Genomic DNA, 19,360 nt, shown 5'->3' on the forward strand with positions numbered 1-19,360 from the left:
AAGTGATTATAAAGTGTTCATACAAGCATGAAGTGAGACGAAATATTATAATAAACTAATAAACTTAAAGCCACCCCAAGTCAAGTGATATGTTTTGAATAGAGATTGACATAACACCATTGAGACTTGCATGTAACAATGTTTTTTGTCGAGACAAAGAGCTGATCTCACAAGCTTCAGATATGCAGATATCTGGGCAGTTACATAGATCCGATGAATGAAGTTCATTAGGATTGGGGACCCGACTTGAGATAACAGGATGGGTAGATTTATCCTTGTCACCTGTTCATCTCATTGGTATTAATAGGTATAAGTAATCCTAAGACTCAAAAGAATGTTAATTAGTGATTCTGGATTATGGAATGTGATGCTTTGATCCTATTGTAACACGATCCATAACAGGGATGACTCTAGGGTGTGTACGGCAGACGTTGGGTATCACATGAAGTAATTACAGGATAATTATACATTGGATTGAGCATTTGTCACTCCTGATAAATGGGAGATACGTCCAAGGATCACTTGTGGAAGACTTAACTCTAAATCCTTTCAAGGTGATAGCTTAAGACTTGAAATGCAGATTTTACTTAACCTATCTAATTAGAGTTAACCCGGCCTGTACAAGTAAAACGAACGTCTCGCTATATGTGACTTGACATTGCTCATAGTCATAAGATTCTATTCAAGGATGTAGTTGACAAAGGATCGAATTATACTGTAACTAATACGGAAAGGTCAACGACAGAATCCACCTGTCTTCTTATAGCTCTGGGGGAATGTTTCGGATCTGCCAATCACAGTTCGCGTACTCATTCCGTTAAACAAAGATTAAATATAATTTTAAGAAATTATTTTAATAGTTGTATACGACTAGAAGCAATAAGAACCTAATGGGTCACACATAAGACTTGGAACCTAAAAGAGAAACAGATGTTAATTAATTGACGGAAGCCCAACTGAGTCCACTAAGGCCCAGTAACAAGGAGGGGCGATTTTATGTGCTATGTCGCATAAAGGAATAATTTATTTTTAAATAATTATAATTAGATTATGATTATGAATTAAATTAATTATAGGATAAATAAGTTATGAGGTTTAATGAGATTAAATTGCTTCTATTATTATCCTATTAATAAGTTATTATTATCTTTATATTTAGATATAATTACAGATAATAACAATAAGAGTTTTATTTCGAATTAAATTCTTATTCAGTAACCTAATTCTATCTGACTATGGTTTAGATGGAAGAGGCTATATAAACCCCCCTTAGTGGTAAATTTCGGCCACCCTTGCTATCCCGGAGAGAGAGAATTTTCGACCCCTACTGTAGTGGATCGTCTTTCACCGCTTGCTTCCGAATCAATTGATTTCATCTCTTTCTTTTTCTCCTTGATCTTGTGTTGATCAATTAGAGGAAATCTATCTTGATTGCTATTACTTGGTTGAGTTCTAATCGTTTACTTATATGTTTTGTTATGTTCATGAATGTAGAAAAGACATACAAAAGGAGAAATTCGTTTTGATTCTCCTACATCAGGCCAGTTCACGATTTCGCGGATTACCGGAGATTGAACCGTCGAATCGTCGCGATTTTTGGACAGGAGGTTCTAGACATATTCTTCCACGTTTCCACCATTGGGATTATCATTTGGAGGCCTAGAAGGTCTGTTCGGGTAGCAACAGATTGGTAGACAGTTTCCATCTCTTTTGAAGTTGTGGGCACTTCGTTTGCAACGGTAGATTGATCGTCATAAAGGTATTTATGTTCAGTCCCTCCTTATATGAAATAACGATTAACGGATCTTGGGAAAAGGAAATAGGTAAAAATTTTATATTTTCGCTGCCAAACGTTTGCCTATTATCTTTCATAAGGAACAATGAAAATCAATAGATACTTACCAGTACCATGTTTATAGCTCACCCAGTGATTGCATGTTCAAATCAGCCATGGAGATAGAGAGGGATGAGAGGGATGAAGCTCTTGCGTAACCTAAACTGGGGTTTGGGGATTAGAGAGAGGGTTTATATATCAGCTGAAATTTTAGTCAAACAAGAGCGCCAAAAATTTGGGGATTGGCCGCGTAAGTGAAATTTCATTTGCCGCTTTTTTATTTTCGGCAAACAATGACATTCATTTATTAGAAGTGTCATCTGTTGAGTAAGTGAAATTTAACGAAAATGCGCGTTTTCTTTGGATGACATGATTATGTAATCGTAATGTCATTTGAGAATCGAGCACATTTTTTATTTCGCTTTCAGATGACATACAGTTAAAATACTGTCACGAAAAATATTCAGACGACACGAAAACAAATGTCTGTATGTATCTTATGTCATGTGAAAGGGAAAATGTCATAGTGAATTTTCAGGTTCGTCCTCCCCATTTGAGTAGAATGAGTTAAAAACTTTTTCTGTCGATGAATGCATTCTCCCTGAAAAAATCATTCATCATCACCTTCCTGCAAAAGAATCATTAAAGAAAAAAAAGGTGAAGAAAGAGATCAAAATATTAACAAAAACGTTTAAATTAATAGAAGTTCGACTAGATTAATATTACAATTCAACCATCCCCGGCAACGTTGCCAAAAACTTGATACGCGTTTTATGTATACGTGCATGTGAAGGGAAGTGTACCTTACTCGTGTATCAAATAATAAAGTGAAAGTAGAGTATCGTTCCCACGAGGATGGTGATTATAAGTACTAATCTCTTTGCTTACTATCTATTGTTTAAACAATCAAAATGTAGAGTTTGTTGGACAACCAAGCTAAGACTTAAGCAAGAAATGAAATGAAAATTATACAAATTTGATGAGAGATTGCTTATATTGAAAGAAACTAAGGCTTCTAGCTTCACTTAACCACTTTGTTTGGTAATGATAGTTAACCCCTTTTAAGTTGTTTTATCCTTTTTAAGATGACGATTTTTCTTATTAACTAATAGATTCTCGAGATTGGCTCTAAACTCTCGATTAATTACTTTCTCTTGGTCCGGCTCAAGTAATTTAATCTAGAGAAACATTAAGTTTTATTAATCTAAACATTTTTAACCTACTTTATATTGGTTTGGCTAAAGTGATTACTTAAGATTCAAGAAAAACTGCTCGAGTAATTAGTTCTAAACTTTCGATTAATTTCTTTCTCATAGTACGGCTCAAGTAATTAATCCAAAAAAGCATTAAGTTTTCTTAGTTCCAAACCTTCGATTTATTACTTTCCCTTGGTCCGACTCAAGTAATAAATCTAAGATTTATAATAAGATTCATGAAATACCTTGGAAAACCAATAAGCCACACTAAATGGTCATTAGGTCTAACTTATGAATTTCGATTAATCAATTTAATCACGGCCAGTATAAACGATTAATTATATTCAAGTAGGAATTGGGCCCATCACCTACAAGCATTAAGAATCATATGTTAGTTCTCAAAAATGATAAACATAGCTTAAATAGGTTAAACGTAATTACCACATAATTAAGGTTAACATCCGCTTTTAGCGTTAGTTAAGAGGGTTTTAGCCCATAATTGGATTAAACTACACCTTAGAAAGATAGATAATGGAGTTCATACTAATAAAAGAGATTGAAGTTTAGAAGAAACCGTAATGGCGATTGCCGAACGAACTTCTTCGGTAACTTAAAACTTACTTTTATTGGATCAACTTTTGAACAAACAACAACTTGAGCACAACAACAACAATCACAACAACAAATACAACTGATCTTTGAAGAGAAAAATCAGCAAAATAACATTATAGAGGGAGGAATTAAGCCTAAGTTTGGTGTGTCTTCAAATGGCACACATAATTCCAAAGACCAAGTCTCCTTATGGCCTCTCACTCCCTAATATTCTGAATTCAGCCTTTAAGAGAGGGTGGTGGAAGACTTTGACAATTTAGGAGTTGAACTGTGTAAAGGTGGGAAAGGAATCATAGGCTTCAACATGTTCATCAAATTGGGATAATTTTCTGGGCCTAATACACTTCTAATTTGGAGATGATTATTGTTAGTCATTTGTACATCTTTCTCTCAGCTTTCCAACGCATTTTGAATCGCCTCAATCTGAGTCCGTATGAGGGAGAAAAGATGAAAATACGAAAATGTGTCAAATCTGTCCCAGTGTGAACATTTGGACTTTTATCTTACAGCACCCATCCGCGACGAAGTGCCTTTGGATGTTACTAAAACTCCTTTTTCTGGTCCCTTTTACTCCTGAGTTGTCGCCTTAAGCCCCGACTTAGTTATTTGTGCCGAAAACCTTGCGAAAGTGCCTAAAAACACACAAAGTGGCTTAGATACATAAAATAAAAAATAAACAAAAACCATTATTAAAATTTATTAAAATGGTACAAAATAACTAGCAATTAAATACTAAAAATGCTATAAATTACGACGATAACAAAGCCCTATTAAGAATATAACATGTTCTGTTAACAACTTCTCTCCAAAATACTTCGGAAGCTTGTTCTTAGTCAACATTGTCCTAGCCATTTCGACTAACGTTCTGTTCGTTCTTTCAACTACCCCATTTGTTGAGGAGTTCTAGGGGCAAAGAAATTGTGGTCAATGCCTCTGGTTTCATAGAATTCATTAAACATTTGGTTCTTGAATTCTCCACCATTATCACTTCCAATATGAGCGATTTTTAAGTCATTTTCATTCTCAATTCTCTTACAGAGGGTTGAGAATGTTTCAAATGTTTCATTCTTGCTACTGAGCAAGACGATCCATATAAATCGAGAATAATCCTCCAAACTACAAGTGTGAATCTTTTTCCGCCCAAGCTCAGAGGCTGAACTGGCCTAAAAAGGTCCAAGTGTAGTAGTTCCAAAGGACGTTTGGTTGATACAAGATTTTTACTCTTAAAAGATTTTCTAGTTTTGTTTTCTAGATTAAGAAGCATTGCATAAGTGATCATTTTCAAATTTCAGAACTGGCAAACCTTCAACTAGTTGCGTTCTTGCTAATTTGGCCAGAAGGTCCATGCTTACATGACTAAGTCTTCTGTTCTATAGCCGTGAATTTTTTTCCTTTGAGATAAGACATATTTCTTTTAAAAACTTATTTTCCATGTTTAGCATAAAAACATTATCCATTCTAGGAGCATATAGAATTGGTCTTACTATCGATGATTTAGCATCCAGAGGCATCTTCTGTCTTTATCACAGAGCTGGGCCACGCTCAGTAGATTGAACTTCGGGCCTCTGACTAGGGAGACTTCTTCAATAGCAGGGCTGGTTCAAATGGATCCAAAGCCTACTATTCTTCATTTCTTGTCATCTCCAAAACTTACAGTACTTCCTCTTTTTTGTTCGAGTGTGATGAATTGAGCTTCATCACCAGTCATGTGCCTTGAGCATGCGCTATCTATATACCACATTGTGGATTGTTGTGCACATCTCAGGCCAACCTGCATTATAATCAAGGCCTCTTAGATACCCAAGTCTTTTTGGATCCTTTAGGGTTAGTTTTGATAGGTTTTATATTATCATAATCAGAATAGCCATTTCTATACCAACAAACCTTGGTGGTGTGACCATATTTTCCATATAAGTCACATTGGACTTTCTTTTGTGGGTTCCATCATTTCCTACTGGAAGTCTTGTTTCCATAGTACTGGCGATGGTGGTTATATTGGAAAAAAAGAGAAGATGGAGAAGGAAGGGTAAAATTGGTATTTTAGGTTTTTGAAGGGGAAAGGAGAGAGAGAACAAATAAAAAATGAGAGTCAAAGATCGCAAATGATGGTCAACGGTCACAGTGGCCACCGATATAACAAAGTGTAAAGTTTAATGACCATACCGGAAAGAAGTGAAGTTCAATAACCATAATGTGAAAATGGGGATAGTTCAGTGGCTATGGGTGTAATTTACCCTATAAACCCTATATATGGTAAAGGTGTAAAACGGCGTCGTGTTTTTCGGCCTCAAAGGCCTAATCCTCTTAATACTGCTGCTAAAACGAGTTCAGTCGTTCTCTTTCAATGTCCATTTCTCCTTTGAATCTTTGCTCCCTAACATCGAACGCTATTTGCAGGGAAAGGTGTCTGTCCATATTGGATTCAGCGAGAATTGGTGCCCAATTCAAATTCCAAGTCCCTCCAATTTCTCAAAGAATCAGATATCGCGGCTTTCAATTTCCATACGCAGCACTGGCTGATCAAGTTTACGAATCTCATGATGATAGAAATACCAAGAATTTAGAATTCTTTGAAAAATTTGAAAACTTCTTTATCTATATATGCTCGATTTTGCCCGGCGGACACTGGTGGAATTTGAGTGATTCTAAGAAAAATGGAAGTGACGGAGGAAATTCAATCACAGTGAAGGAAGCTCTTCTTCGAATGTGGAATTTGCTGGGAGATGATCAATGGGTTATTTATGTGGCACTTGCTTCCTTAATTGCAGCTGCAATTTCAGAGATAACGATGCCTAGTATATTGGCGGCATCTATATTTTCTGCGCAGAATGGCGAGGCAATTTCATTCTCTAAGAACACATATTTTTTGGCTGTATTGTGCTTGACTTCAGGAATAAGCAGCGGCTTGCGAAGTGGGTGTTTTTCCATCGCAAATATGATCCTGGTAAGAACCCGTAATGATATTTTTTTTAAAAAAAGTTTATCTATTGGTGTTTTTTTCAACATTGTTCTGTTGCTATGTTTATTGATGAAATATGTTGATGTTACCTTCCCAGGTTAAGCGTTTCAGGGAATCTTTATACTCGGCTCTTATCCATCAGGTTCGATAGTTGAGTAGCCAAAAGCCTGGATCAGGATATCTTTATCTTCTTTTACTCGTGATAATTTCCTTTGATTCAGGATGTAAAGTTCTTTGACACAGAAGAGGTTGGGGGCTTGACAAGCAGGCTTGGATCAGATTGTGAACAGATTTCAGATGTTATTGGAAAGAATGTTCATTTGATAGTTCGCAATGCCAGTCAGGTTGCAGTATTCATTTTCTTTTCTCATCTCTTTGATAGTTCATTTAATTCTTCATTCTAACTTTCAGTTTTTTCTTTATTAATATTATTCAAATGCTCAGGGGTCAGGTGCTTTGATCAATTTGTTGTGTTTATCTAGGCCTCTTGCATTGTCATCACTTTTCATATGCTTCATTCTGGCTGCAATCTTTCTGGTTTATGGGCGGTAAGTTTGTTCACCTTCTCCCCCACAATAATAGGGGTAATAGACTAATAGGTTGAGCACTTCCTCTTAAAGTTCAATAAAGAATGCAGTACATTATTGTCCTGGATATATAATCCAGGTATTCTAATATCATGTATTTTAAGCCTTTCCTATTGAAGTATTCTTTTCCGTTTGAGGTATTTGCTCAATCCAGCATCAGTGAGAGTTGTTAAAGTGCTTTCTCAATTTAGAAACTACAAATACAAGTTGTTTCTTTGTCTTTCCTTCCAATTAATTCAATTCATCTTTGAAAATACACTTTGTTCATGTGAGTCCTTTTCTGGTTCTTTGCAAGTTTAATAGGGGAAAAATCCTTGACAATCTTGTTGTTTTATATTGAGAGTGAACTGTTAGGCCAGCTAAGTAATTAGCTATTAGTTTCTTAGCTGTGAAGTTTCATTACTTAGCTCTTAAGTTTTTAGTTCCTTTTATTAGTTTCTTAGCTGCTAAGTCTTAGTTACTTAATTGTTAAGTTTTTGCTAGCTGTCATTTCTTCTTCTTTAAGTAACTTTTTGCCACAGCTATAAATGATTCCTCCTTCTCTTTCTATTCTCTCCTCTTAATTCTAATCTCTCTCTCCTATCTTCTAAAATTCTTAACTGTCAGCTTCATACCTGACATTGGTATTAGAGATATTCCTTCCTCCGACCATTCTATGAATGATAAATACCCCTTATAGAAAAACTCGAGCAGCACAAAGAAAAGAAAAAGCAGCCATGGAAGCCCTGGCAAATCAACTGAGAGAACTTACTACCCAGTTCCATGAGAGATCAGAATCCACTGCAGAGCAACTTGAGAATATTCAGGCTCACCAAGCATCGCAGCAACAACGATTTGAGAATCTTCTTGCTGAACATAACACCCTTCGAAAGGATCAGATGAATTCTCATCAATCCCTGGAAAAATCCATTTTAGCTCTTTCACAGATCATCCAATCCTAGCACGGAATTCTCCACACAACTCCTCCACCTTCAACGGCCAACACTCCATCAGAACTGAACTGCGACCTTTTGGGGCAACACCCTGGTTCTTAACAGGTTGAAGGCTCTTCACAAAGGAACCTTCCCTACAATAAGCTTCTTCCAAAGTGCGATTTACCATCTTTTGATGGAACAAATGTAGAGATGTGGGTCAGTAAATGCAATAAGTATTTTCAGTTGTTCGAGGTTGAAGAAGATAAGAAGATCCACTTAGTGGGCTTGTATTTGCAAGGCAAGTTGGAGAAGTGGTTCAGGAACTGGTGGCCAGGCCACCCACTCATTTCTTGGCAAGAATTTGTCGAGGAGATTGAGAAGAGGTTTCAAGAAACAGAAGCTGTGGAATTGGTGGAGCAGCTCACCTTGCTCAGACAAACTGGATCTGTGGTGGACTACCAGGATCAGTTTGAGGTCATCAAACTCAAGATGGAAAAGGTACACCCTGAAAATTCTGAGTCCTTCTAGCTTTCAGCTTTTACCACTGGCCTTAAACCTGAAATTAGATCTGCAGTCAGATCTAGTCATCCTACTGACTTATATGCTGCCATTAAGCAAGCCAAATTGGAAGAAATCCATCTAAAAAATATGATGGATTTGCTTAAACCTAAGCCTACATTCAGATCTCCTAATCACATTAGAACCTTCACACCTTATTCCAACTCCAACCCAAAACCCTACTCAAACTTCACTCCAACACCTAACCCTTCTACTAAACTACCTGAAACCAAAACTGCTACTAACAATACACTACCATTGCTAAGAAAACTTCCTGGTTCATGTTGGAAATGTGGGGAAAGATATTTTCCAAGCCACAAATGTACAACCAAGAAGCTAAATGTACTCTAAATGGAGGAGGGAGTGCAAGATTTGGAAGAGGAAACAGAAGGAGAAGGAAATGAGGAGATTGAGGAAGCTGGTAATATAGAAGCAGAGCATATTGAGTTGTCACTCAATGCCTTGGGTGGAGGCATCAAGGATGGCACTCCCAAGTTGAAAGGAGTCCTGCACAAGAAGACCATCATGATACTCATTGATAGTGGAAGTACCCACAGCTCTGTGGATATTAAACTTGCTAAGGAGGTTGAGCTACCCCTGGAAAGCATCCAACCAGCAGCACTGTCTGTAGCAGATGGTCGAAATGCAATGACTGCGCATGGTCAATGCAGAATGCCAAGTTCAAATTCATTGTCAGGGTTCTAGAACTAGGAGAATATGACCTAATTCTTGGAGTGGACCGGATGAGAAGTCACTCTTTAGTGACCTTTGATTTTGGTCAAAACAAGTTATTGATCCAAAAGGATAATAAGCAGTTGGCCTTAAAAGGAATGACAGAAGAAGTCACTCTTAGATTGATGACTCTTAAATCAGTCAATCAAATGGTGGCCAAAGGATGGAAGGGTGTCACTTCAAAACTATTTCTCATATCAGTGAATGATACTACTACCAAAAATGCCCAAACCCCAGTTTCAAATATCCCTATTCCACCTAACCCTACCTTACAACCACTCTTACAACAATACCAACATTTGTTTCAAACCCCAACTACTCTGCCAACTTGTAGGACACATGACCATGTAATACCCTTAAAGGAAGGCACTGAACTTATCAAGGTTCGACCTTATAGATACTCTCATCACCAAAAGAATGAGATAGAGAAACTCATTGAGGAGATGTTGACCAATGGGATCATTAGGCCAAGCAACATCCCTTTTGCTTCTCCTGTATTACTAGTGAAGAAAAAGGATGGAACATGGCGGTTCTGTATTGATTACAGAGAGCTCAACAAGGCAACCATTAAGGATAAATTTCGAATTCCAGTGATCCAAGAGTTAATTAAAGAACTCAAAGGTGCCAAATTCTTCACTAAACTGGATTTGAGGGCAGGCTACCACCAGATTAAAATGAGGGAGCAGGATATTGAGAAAAGGGTCTTCAGAACTCACTTAGGGCACTTTGAATTCCTAGTTATGCCATTTGGCCTCACTAATGCCCTAGCTACTTTCCAGTCCCTAACGAATATTGTTTTTAAGCCACATCTTAGGAGATTTGTCCTTGTTTTCTTTGACGACATCCTGATATACAGTCCTTCCGTATCTACCCGTTTGCATCACCTTCAATTAGTATTTGACTTGCTAACTCAACATCAGTTGTTCGTCAAAGCCTCTAAATGTGAATTTGGAGTTCAACAAGTGTCTTATTTAGGCCACATTATCTCGAGTGAAGGAGTTGCAACCGATCCTGTCAAGATTGAAGCCATGGTTAATTGGCCCCAACCAACCACCTTGAAAGGACTAAGGGGGTTCCTAGGGCTCATTGGTTACTACAGGCGATTTGTCAAGAACTATGGGACCATTAGTAGATCCTTAACCGATCTCCTTAAGAAAGACAACTTCCAATGAACAGAGGAGGCGACCACAACTTTTGAACTTCTTAAAAAGTTAATGACACAGGCCCAGTCCTTGCAATGCCAGATTTTTCTAAACCCTTCATTTTGGAATGCGATGCTAGTGGGACGGGACTTGGAGCAGTTCTAATGCAAGGCAATAGGCCTCTATGTTATCTATCCAAGGCACTCAGTCCACGGAACCAATGCCTCTCTGCTTATGAGAGAGAATTGTTGGCAATTATTTAAGCCTGCACCACTTGGAGGCACTACCTGGAAAATATGACTTTCATCATCAAAACTGGCCATGGGAGTATCAAGCACCTGCTTAAGCAAAGGCTTCATACTTATTTGCAACATAAGGGAGTCTCGTAGTTGTTAGGATTGGATTACACCATTCAATACAAGAGTGGAGTTAACAACAAGGTAGCCGATGCTCAATCAAGGAAATTTGAAGAAACAGCTCACACTTCACACGCTTTGGCTATTACTATGGCAGTGCCTACATGGTTAGAAGAGGTCCATGCCTCCTACGATGGAGATGAAGTAGTATTGCAGCTCAAACAACAGCTCACAGTTCATCCTAACCAAGTCTCTCACTACTCTTACAAACAGGGTATCCTCAAGTTTAAATCCAGAATCTATATTGGGTCAGCAACTAACCTACGGTCTCAGTTGATTTGATGTTTGTCATAACTCGCCCATTGGTGGTCATTCAGGCATACGTGGTACCTTCTCCAGGCCTCAACAGGCCTTCTATTGGCCTAGAATGTTGCCTCAGGTCACTAATTGGGTCGCTTCTTGTGACACTTGCTTACGATGTAAGGCAGACAATTCAGCCTACCCAGGATTACTTTAACCCTTACCTGTTCCGCAGGGTGCTTGGCAAGACATTGCCATGGACTTTATTGAAAGGCTGCCCAAGTCCAAAGGGTTCGACATGATTTTGGTAGTGGTGGATCGGTTCACTAAGTCTGGTCATTTTATTCCGCTCGCTCATCCCTTCAATGCTGCTTCTGTAGGAAAGGTTTTCCTTGATACTATCTTCAAGCTTCACGGAATGCCCAAGACCATAGTATCTGACAGGGACAAGATTTTTACTGGTATTTTTTGGAAGGAATTTATGAAGCTGCTAGGGACAAGCTTATTATATAGCAGTGCTTATCATCCTCAGGCCGATGGGCAATCTGAGAGGCTAAATCAGTGTTTAGAGAACTACCTTTGAAGTATGAATTTCCTTTCCCCAAAAAAATGGGCCAATTAGCTCAGCTTAGTGGAGTATTGGTACAATTCAAGCTACCATAGTGCTATTTGCATGACCCCTTTTCAAGCACTTTATGGGGTTAACCCTGCCTTGACTGTGTTCTCCTCCACTCAATCTAATGTAGTGGTTGTAGGGGACCTAGGCAGCGCATGAATTCTCTGTTGAAGGAATGTCTTACATCTGCTCAAAACCGAATGAAATAGATAGCAGACAAAAAAAGGGCAGATAGAGAGTTTTCTGTTGGAGACGGGGTCTATTTAAAGCTCCAACCCTATCGCCTGTCCACAGTTGCAGTCATGAGTTCCCTTAAGCTTACCGCTAAATATTATGGGCCTTTTCAAATCCTAGAACGAATTGGGAAAGTTGCTTACAAGCTGCAGCTTCCTGCCACTTGTCGAGTGCACCCTGTGTTTCACATCTGCCTATTGAAGAAGAAACCTCCTCCAACATTGCCTGTCTTGACTACCTTGCCACCCCTTCAAGGTGATGTTTTTGTCATTCAGCCAGACAAGGTCCTCAATAATCGCAATGCTATCATTGACAACACAGCTACACCCCAGTAGCTCATCCAATGGCTTGGCTTGCCCTCTATCGATGCCACTTAGGAGGATTCGACTATGATGCCGCTCAATTTCCAGAGTTTTTTCACTCTTGGGGACAAGAGTGTGCAAAAGGAGGGGGTATTGTTACGTATAAACGTAGGCCAGCTAAGTAATTAGCTATTAGTTTCTTAGCTGTTAAGTTTCATTACTTAGCTGTTAAGTTTTTAGTTCCTTTTATTAGGTTCTTAGCTGCTAAGTCTTAGTTACTTAATTGTTAAGTTTTTGCTAGCTGTCATTTCTTCTTCTTTAAGTAACTTTTTGCCACAACTATAAATGAGGCTTTTTGTTATTGTAAGGAATCATCAAAAATATTAATGAAGAATCTATTTCCTCCTTCTTCTCTTTCTAATCTCTCCTCCTAATTCTAATCTCTCTCTCCTATCTTCTAAAATTCTTAACTGTCAGCTTCATACCTGACATGAACATCCCGATTGTCTTGGATTCTCTTGTCTTCACCATTCTATGGTTTTTTTTTTATGTTAATAAGGTTGACTATTCACAGCCTTGGCGCAACGGTAAACGTTGTTGTCGTGTGACCAAGAGGTCACGGGTTCGAGTCTTAGGAGCGGCCTCTTGCCAAATAAATTGGTAGGGGAAGGCTTGCCCCCAGTACACCCTTGTGGTGGGACCCCTCCCCGGACCCTCGCTCAGCGGGGACGCGTAGTGCGACCAGGCCGCCCTTTTTTTTTTAAGGTTGACTATTCACAGCTTCATGATTAGAGTCAAGCATTTCATAAAAGCCAGTTTTGTTCATAGGTATCAGAAGACTGCTTCCAAGTTGACTCAAGATTTTACTGCTAATGCAAATGAGGTAGAAACCATAAGCTTATTTATTCAAATTTCTGTCAGAATTTTGTCATTTTAGTGATAATCTTGTTAATCTGTTGGCCTTCGATATAGGCTGCAGAAGAGGCAATTTCCTTGATAAGAACTGTCAGGGTTTATGGAACAGAGAGAAGAGAACTTGGAAGGCAATAATTATCACCATTAATTAACTACTAAATCCATAGTAGATTAGTATGGTCGTCATTCATTCTGATGTAGACATCAAGTGATGTACTACAATCATTAAAATCCCTAGCGGACTTGTTTCCTTTACCATTCTTCTTTATAACAAAACTCAAAACAATCTGCCTTATATGGTGGTAGGTATAAGCGTTGCTTGAAGAACATAGCCTCTATAAGTTTCCGAGAGAGTGTGGCTTATGGATTCTGGAATATGAGTTTCCACACCCTTTACCGTTCAACTCAGGTTTGCATATCAGTTCAACTTGATTTAAAATAGTGTGTGTATTGCTTGAAACAGTTCTATGTATCAAATCTTGACAAGACAATTGCTTAGTTTTTGTTTTTTTTTTTTTTTTTTTTTTTTTTGCACAAGTGTTGATATCGCTATGGAGAAAAGGAACAGGGAAGAGGGTATACGATGAGGTTATATGGAACCTTGGGCCAAGCGTATTATACCTTTTTTTTTTTTACCTGTATTTCCCCTAAAATATTGATGGGTCAGTCCTTGTTCTTAAAGTAATAATGTAAATATGATACTGATAGGTCATGTATGCTGCTTTTGCATTAACTGTTATGCTCTCTCGACTGCACATGTAAAAACTCTGGCAATCCACAAATTCTATTAATTGCATAAGTAAGAACACACAAATCACAGCTTTATTTGATTGCTCCATGAACTGATGACAAGTTACTAAGGCATGTGCTTATTGACTGGTTGAATGAAGTACCTGGCAATTGATTATGGATAATTGGCATTCATTCTGATCAGTACAGTTGCATATTGATTATTAATCATCACAAATTAGTTCTAATGAGAAAGCCTGCATTGTTTTTATTTGTTTGTTCCACTGGATGCGTGAGTGCCAATGTTACAAGTAATACCATTCTAAAATAAAACTCCATACAGGTACTTGCACTGATGCTTGGAGGAATGTCTGTTATGGCTGGAAATGTTTCAACTGAGCAACTTACAAAATATATATTATACTGTGAGTGGTTAATTTACGCTACCTGGAGGTTGGTTGACAATATGTCATCATTGCTTCAGGCCATTGGAGGAAGTGAAAATGTTTTCCAGTTAATGCAACTCTCACCCAGTGACCAATTCTTGTCCAAAGGTAAGCAGCCTGTTCATATCAAGCATCAGGTCAAGGAGAATTGGTCCAATTATTATTCAATTATGAAGCTTAATAATGAGTTTTAAGGTTTGATTAATTATGTGCAATGTTTTTGAAGTGAAGATTGTGGTCTAACTACTACTAATTATCTTAACCATATCTGGTATTTAAAATTGCTTACAGACCAAGATTCTTAGATTATGTTTTTTCTGATGACACTGCATGCAAGATTTAATACTGTCGGAGATTAATATAAGATATATGATTGGGCCTTAACTATCGGCTTGAGCTGTTGGTTAAAATGGTTCCATGACAAATACCTCCAGGCTTTTCTTAGAATCAAGAGTTTTATTCTTTTCTACTCCTAGTTTAGTATATAAACTTGGTTTTGAGGGGCTTTGCTCTTTCAAATCTGTCTTTAAAATGAGAAATTCAAGGGTTGCACACCTGATAGATTTCTTGCAAACTACTATTTGTTTCTCTTTTTAAAACTCAACAGAATTGGTGTTCAGTTACAAAAAGAAAACTAATAAAAGCAACAATCAAATTTGACAGGCATAAAACTGCAAAGACTAAAAGGAGAAGTTCGTTTTGTAGATGTATCTTTTCACTATCCATCAAGACCAACAGTAAGTGCCATATTTTATGGAATTCCAACTTTCTTACTTAATTGGAATCTGCAACTAATATTTGCTAATTTAGTACAACATGAGCCCTTTATAGCTTTGTGATTAATAATTAATAGATCTTTCTCATATTAGTTCTATTTACCATCTAGAAGCTGATGTTCTTAACTTCGGAACAAATGACAGGCCACTGAAAGCACCTAGTTATCAGCATTGAAAAAGTGACAGGAACTCCAAGAAATAGAAATAATTTCAATATCTTCTTTCGTAGATTTTACCATGTACTCATATTTTGAAAATATCTGCCTCCATCAAATTATCCTATACCAATCCTTGGGTACAAACCAACACCATACAATTATTATATGACTTGGTTGTTGGAACTCCTGCTGCTGGCCTAGTTAAGTATTACTCCCTCCATTCTCAAATAAGTGTCGTTTTAGAGTTTTTCACACAAATTAAGAAACACAATTAATATGCACTTAAATTAATAAATTTACATGGATTAACTAAATAAAAATTCTCTCTCCTATAATGGTTGGAGAAAAAACTTTGAAAGCTTAAAAAACACATAAATCAAGACAAAATTTAAATGCTTAGACCAAAAAACTATACTAAATTTTATTGAAAAACGAAAACGACACTTAAAAAAGAACAAAAACAATTATCTAAAACGACACTTATTTGAGAATGGAGGGAGTAGAAATCTTTTTTTTCTTCTATCCATGTCCTTGTTTCAGTTGTCATGAATTTGCAAACTTTGTTCAAGATCTGTTTGATTAGAAATAAACTAAGGGTAGCTACTGCTGCTGCATTTGAATTTATGCATACTAAATTTTGAAATCCTTAATCTTTACTGTGTTCCTGAACAACCTTTTCCTCATGAAGAAGACGGCAACATAAGTTTTGGCCTTCCTGTAATGTTTACTTCATCTCCTACATCTTTTAGGCCAATTCAAAATTTACTCCATGCATTTGGACAGGTACCTATCCTAGAACACATTCACCTTTCTCTGGAAGCAAACCAAGTAATTGCACTGGTAAAAAATATTAATCTTTTTTTATTTGTTTACCATATGATTCTAGCCTAAGGTAAAAGATATTGACTTTTCATTTCTATTTTGGCAAGGTTGGACTCAGTGGAAGTGGAAAAACCACACTAATTAATCTCTTGCTCCGTCTTTATGATCCAGTTAATGGTCAGGTGAACAATATCATGTTTGCATCATACATTGATACCTTTCAACTTGAGTAAAAGGATTAGATAGGAATTAGATTATTTGTTTTGTGCCTGAAATTTCTTCTGATTTCACTAAATGAACTTGTCTTTGAATTTCAGATCTATATTGATGGCTTTCCTCTCAAGGAATTGGATATGAGTTGGCTTAAAGAAAATATAGGATATGTCAGACAGGTTTGACAACTTACTTAGAAGAGAGTCAACTCTAAAGTAGAGGTGCAATTCGGGTTGACACGAGTGTTATGTTATCTATATATTCTATATGATTATATATTATAAATTGCACCTAAAATGATAATCGTGTTAAACTGATCGTGCCAGCCAGGTTATGTTTGTAAAGTTCATCTCTAACACCGGATCATGTTAGTCAGGTTATTTCTGTAAAGGTTGCGTCGGTCATCTCATTTCTGTAAATCGTATTTGTGTCATTTCTGTAAATCGTTTTATCGTATCGGAAATTGTCACCCCTACTCCATGTTATAGTGGAAATTGCCACCCGTACTCCAAAGTAGCTATGAGATTCATATTAAGTTTTTAATGTGGACAGGAGCCAGAGCTCTTCCGTACTGATATCAAGTCAAACATCACCTACGGGTGCCATCATGAAATAAAGCAGGAAGACATTGAATATGCTGCAAAGCTAGCTAATGCTCATCATTTTATTTCTTCTCTTCCTCATGGTTATGGAACACTTGTTGATGATAATTTGCTAAGTGGTGGACAGAAGCAACGAATTGCTATTGCCAGAGCTATCGTCAGAAACCCTACTATTCTCATACTAGATGAAGCTACCAGTGCTCTGGATCCAGAAAGCGAAGACTATGTCAAGGTACTTTCTTTCATATGAATTAAATGTAAAAGGTTGAAACTTTGTTCATCGCTAACTTTGCAGCCTGACTGATTTATGATATGCTGCTATGTATATAAATATAGGAGCTTCTTCATGCATTAAAAAATGGGAATAAGATGAGGAGAACGGTGATTGTCATAGCTCATAGGTCTTTCCTTCCCCAAGTTTTCATTCTGCAGTTGGATTTGTGAGACTATTTTTGATTTGGGGGGGCAAATTTTGCAGGCTTTCTACCATAAAAGCTGCTGATACCATCATAGCAATGGATGGCGGTCGAATTGTGGAGGTAATTCATTCGAATTAAGGTAAAAAATGGCCCAGCGCCAATTTAGATCTAGCCCAAATCGAAATTTGGATACCAATTTAGCCATCAAGTTGACAAATATGACAAATTGAGAATACAATCAGTTTTAATACCTAAAATTTAGGTTAATATATCAAAATTTGTCATACCTAAAATTCGATTGATTCTGGCTGCCAATGTTAAAGGTGATCTTTACCCTTGATTCAAATTCATTCTGGCTGGTCGTTGCATATCTTAACTATTTTGTGTTTTTTTTTTGGTCTGCAGATGGGCAGCCACGTGGACCTCCTACACAAAAATGGGTTATATTCACATCTAATCAAACTAGAAGCAGATTACTTGGATTGATGGTAGAGTTGACTTGTGGATATGTCCATAATCCAGACTTACTTGAAATAAGATTCATTTTAATCAGTGGAAAATCCATTTACTAGTTGTTGCTAATTTCCATCGTTGATTTGATAAAGGCGAAACTCTTAATTCCAGCCTTCCTTTGGCAGAGTACCGTAAGGAATAAGAATAAAAATATCATTTGTTGGTCGCCCCTTCCCTTAAGGTATGGTATACTCTACAAGTAGCCACACCAACCCTGCCATTAATTCATGCATTTAGCACGTTAGACCACCAACAGTTGCAGGATCGAGGTCTACCTTCTATATCTAGATATGAGTAATTTCCATAATCGAGTGAGTCTTCCTGGAACCAGGATGGATGATACGGGGGCTTATGAATGAACTGATTGGATGATTTGGTCATAGGCTTGTCTACGGTTCCTTTCTTAGAACTATTGCAGCTAATCGTACCTCTATCCAAAATGACATTGAGGCAATCACGCATCATTTAAAGTCGTTGCATACTCGGATGCAATAGTGCATTTGGGTAGGTGGTTTACATAGAGGTACGATGAGTATGCCCTAATCAGTCGACTCCGCGACTCGTTGCAACATAAGAAGCTTAAGAGTATCTTAGATGCAACATGCAATATTCATGAGAACAGCTACAGAAAGACTGTGCGGTTGTTCATGAGCACACTGGGAGAAAGGGGTGTTCGAGTTCCTGGAAACAGTTCGATTATAACTCTGCGATCGAGAAAGATAATTTCTACCCGTATACACGCCAACACCCTGACTAGGAACATTGATAGGTACATGACACACGTCATGAGACGTGTTCCAGTTAGAAAATCATAATTTGGAGCTTAGGTAGTGGATGTCTCCAGGGGTTATAGGTTAAAACATATTTTGTTTTTGGATGGGTTGAGATCTCTGTTTTGTTTTAGTAGATGGTTTGTTTATTTGGTTTTTGGATTTATTCTTTTGTTAGAACTTCCATTTTTGGGAGATTGTTGGTTTCATTGATTAAATAAAGTGTGAGAATTTGTTTTTCCTATAATGGTTTGTTGTTTAATATGTTGTTGTAACGTAGCTTTTATAACTGTTTACGACAGAAATGAAAGCACTACATAAATAAGTGTTCTCTATGCATTTTATCTAGTTAATTATGGCTAACATTAGAATGAGAGGGTGATTAGAGCCTAATTAGGTCTCTTTTTCAAATTAAACTCTACTGTGGAGTTGAGATTGACTGGATATAGGTTGTATAAAGAACTTAAACATGTATTATAGGAACTTCTTAATAACCTTACTTCATTGTAGATATGTATCACAATGACTTCAGCTACCAAATCAATAGTGGTTGAACTATGCAAAGACCTCAAACTTAACAGAGACAACTATGATGTGTGGAGCGTAAAAAATGAGTACCTGCTCGAGGACAATGATGTTCTAAGTACTTTAACGA

At 37.3% G+C, this 19,360-nt stretch overlaps 1 protein-coding gene across 7 annotated transcripts; it reads left to right on the top strand.

Moving 5' to 3' along the window:
* The first annotated feature begins 5,945 nt into the window (after positions 1-5,945).
* LOC136232241 (ABC transporter B family member 26, chloroplastic-like) lies at positions 5,946-18,100 on the top strand. Of its 7 annotated transcripts, none has more exons than XR_010690420.1 (16): positions 5,946-6,586; positions 6,699-6,743; positions 6,823-6,945; positions 7,046-7,149; positions 13,171-13,225; positions 13,315-13,385; positions 13,564-13,666; positions 14,330-14,540; positions 15,096-15,169; positions 16,150-16,206; positions 16,296-16,370; positions 16,506-16,580; positions 16,954-17,235; positions 17,340-17,384; positions 17,482-17,561; positions 17,828-18,100. XR_010690420.1 is itself a non-coding variant. In XM_066021292.1 (16 exons), the coding sequence occupies exons 1-15, from the start codon at positions 5,987-5,989 to the stop codon at positions 17,558-17,560; spliced, it is 2,019 nt and encodes a 672-aa protein (XP_065877364.1). In that variant the 5' UTR covers positions 5,946-5,986; the 3' UTR covers position 17,561; positions 17,828-18,100. The 7 variants fall into 7 exon arrangements, 6 of the variants coding, with proteins under 6 accessions (XP_065877364.1, XP_065877367.1, XP_065877368.1 ...); XM_066021292.1 differs by having other exon boundaries at positions 17,340-17,404; XM_066021295.1 differs by having other exon boundaries at positions 17,482-17,542.
* Positions 18,101-19,360: the final 1,260 nt, after the last annotated feature.

This window comes from Euphorbia lathyris, chromosome 6, assembly GCF_963576675.1.
Source record: "Euphorbia lathyris chromosome 6, ddEupLath1.1, whole genome shotgun sequence".
Taxonomy (NCBI): Eukaryota; Viridiplantae; Streptophyta; class Magnoliopsida; order Malpighiales; family Euphorbiaceae; genus Euphorbia; species Euphorbia lathyris.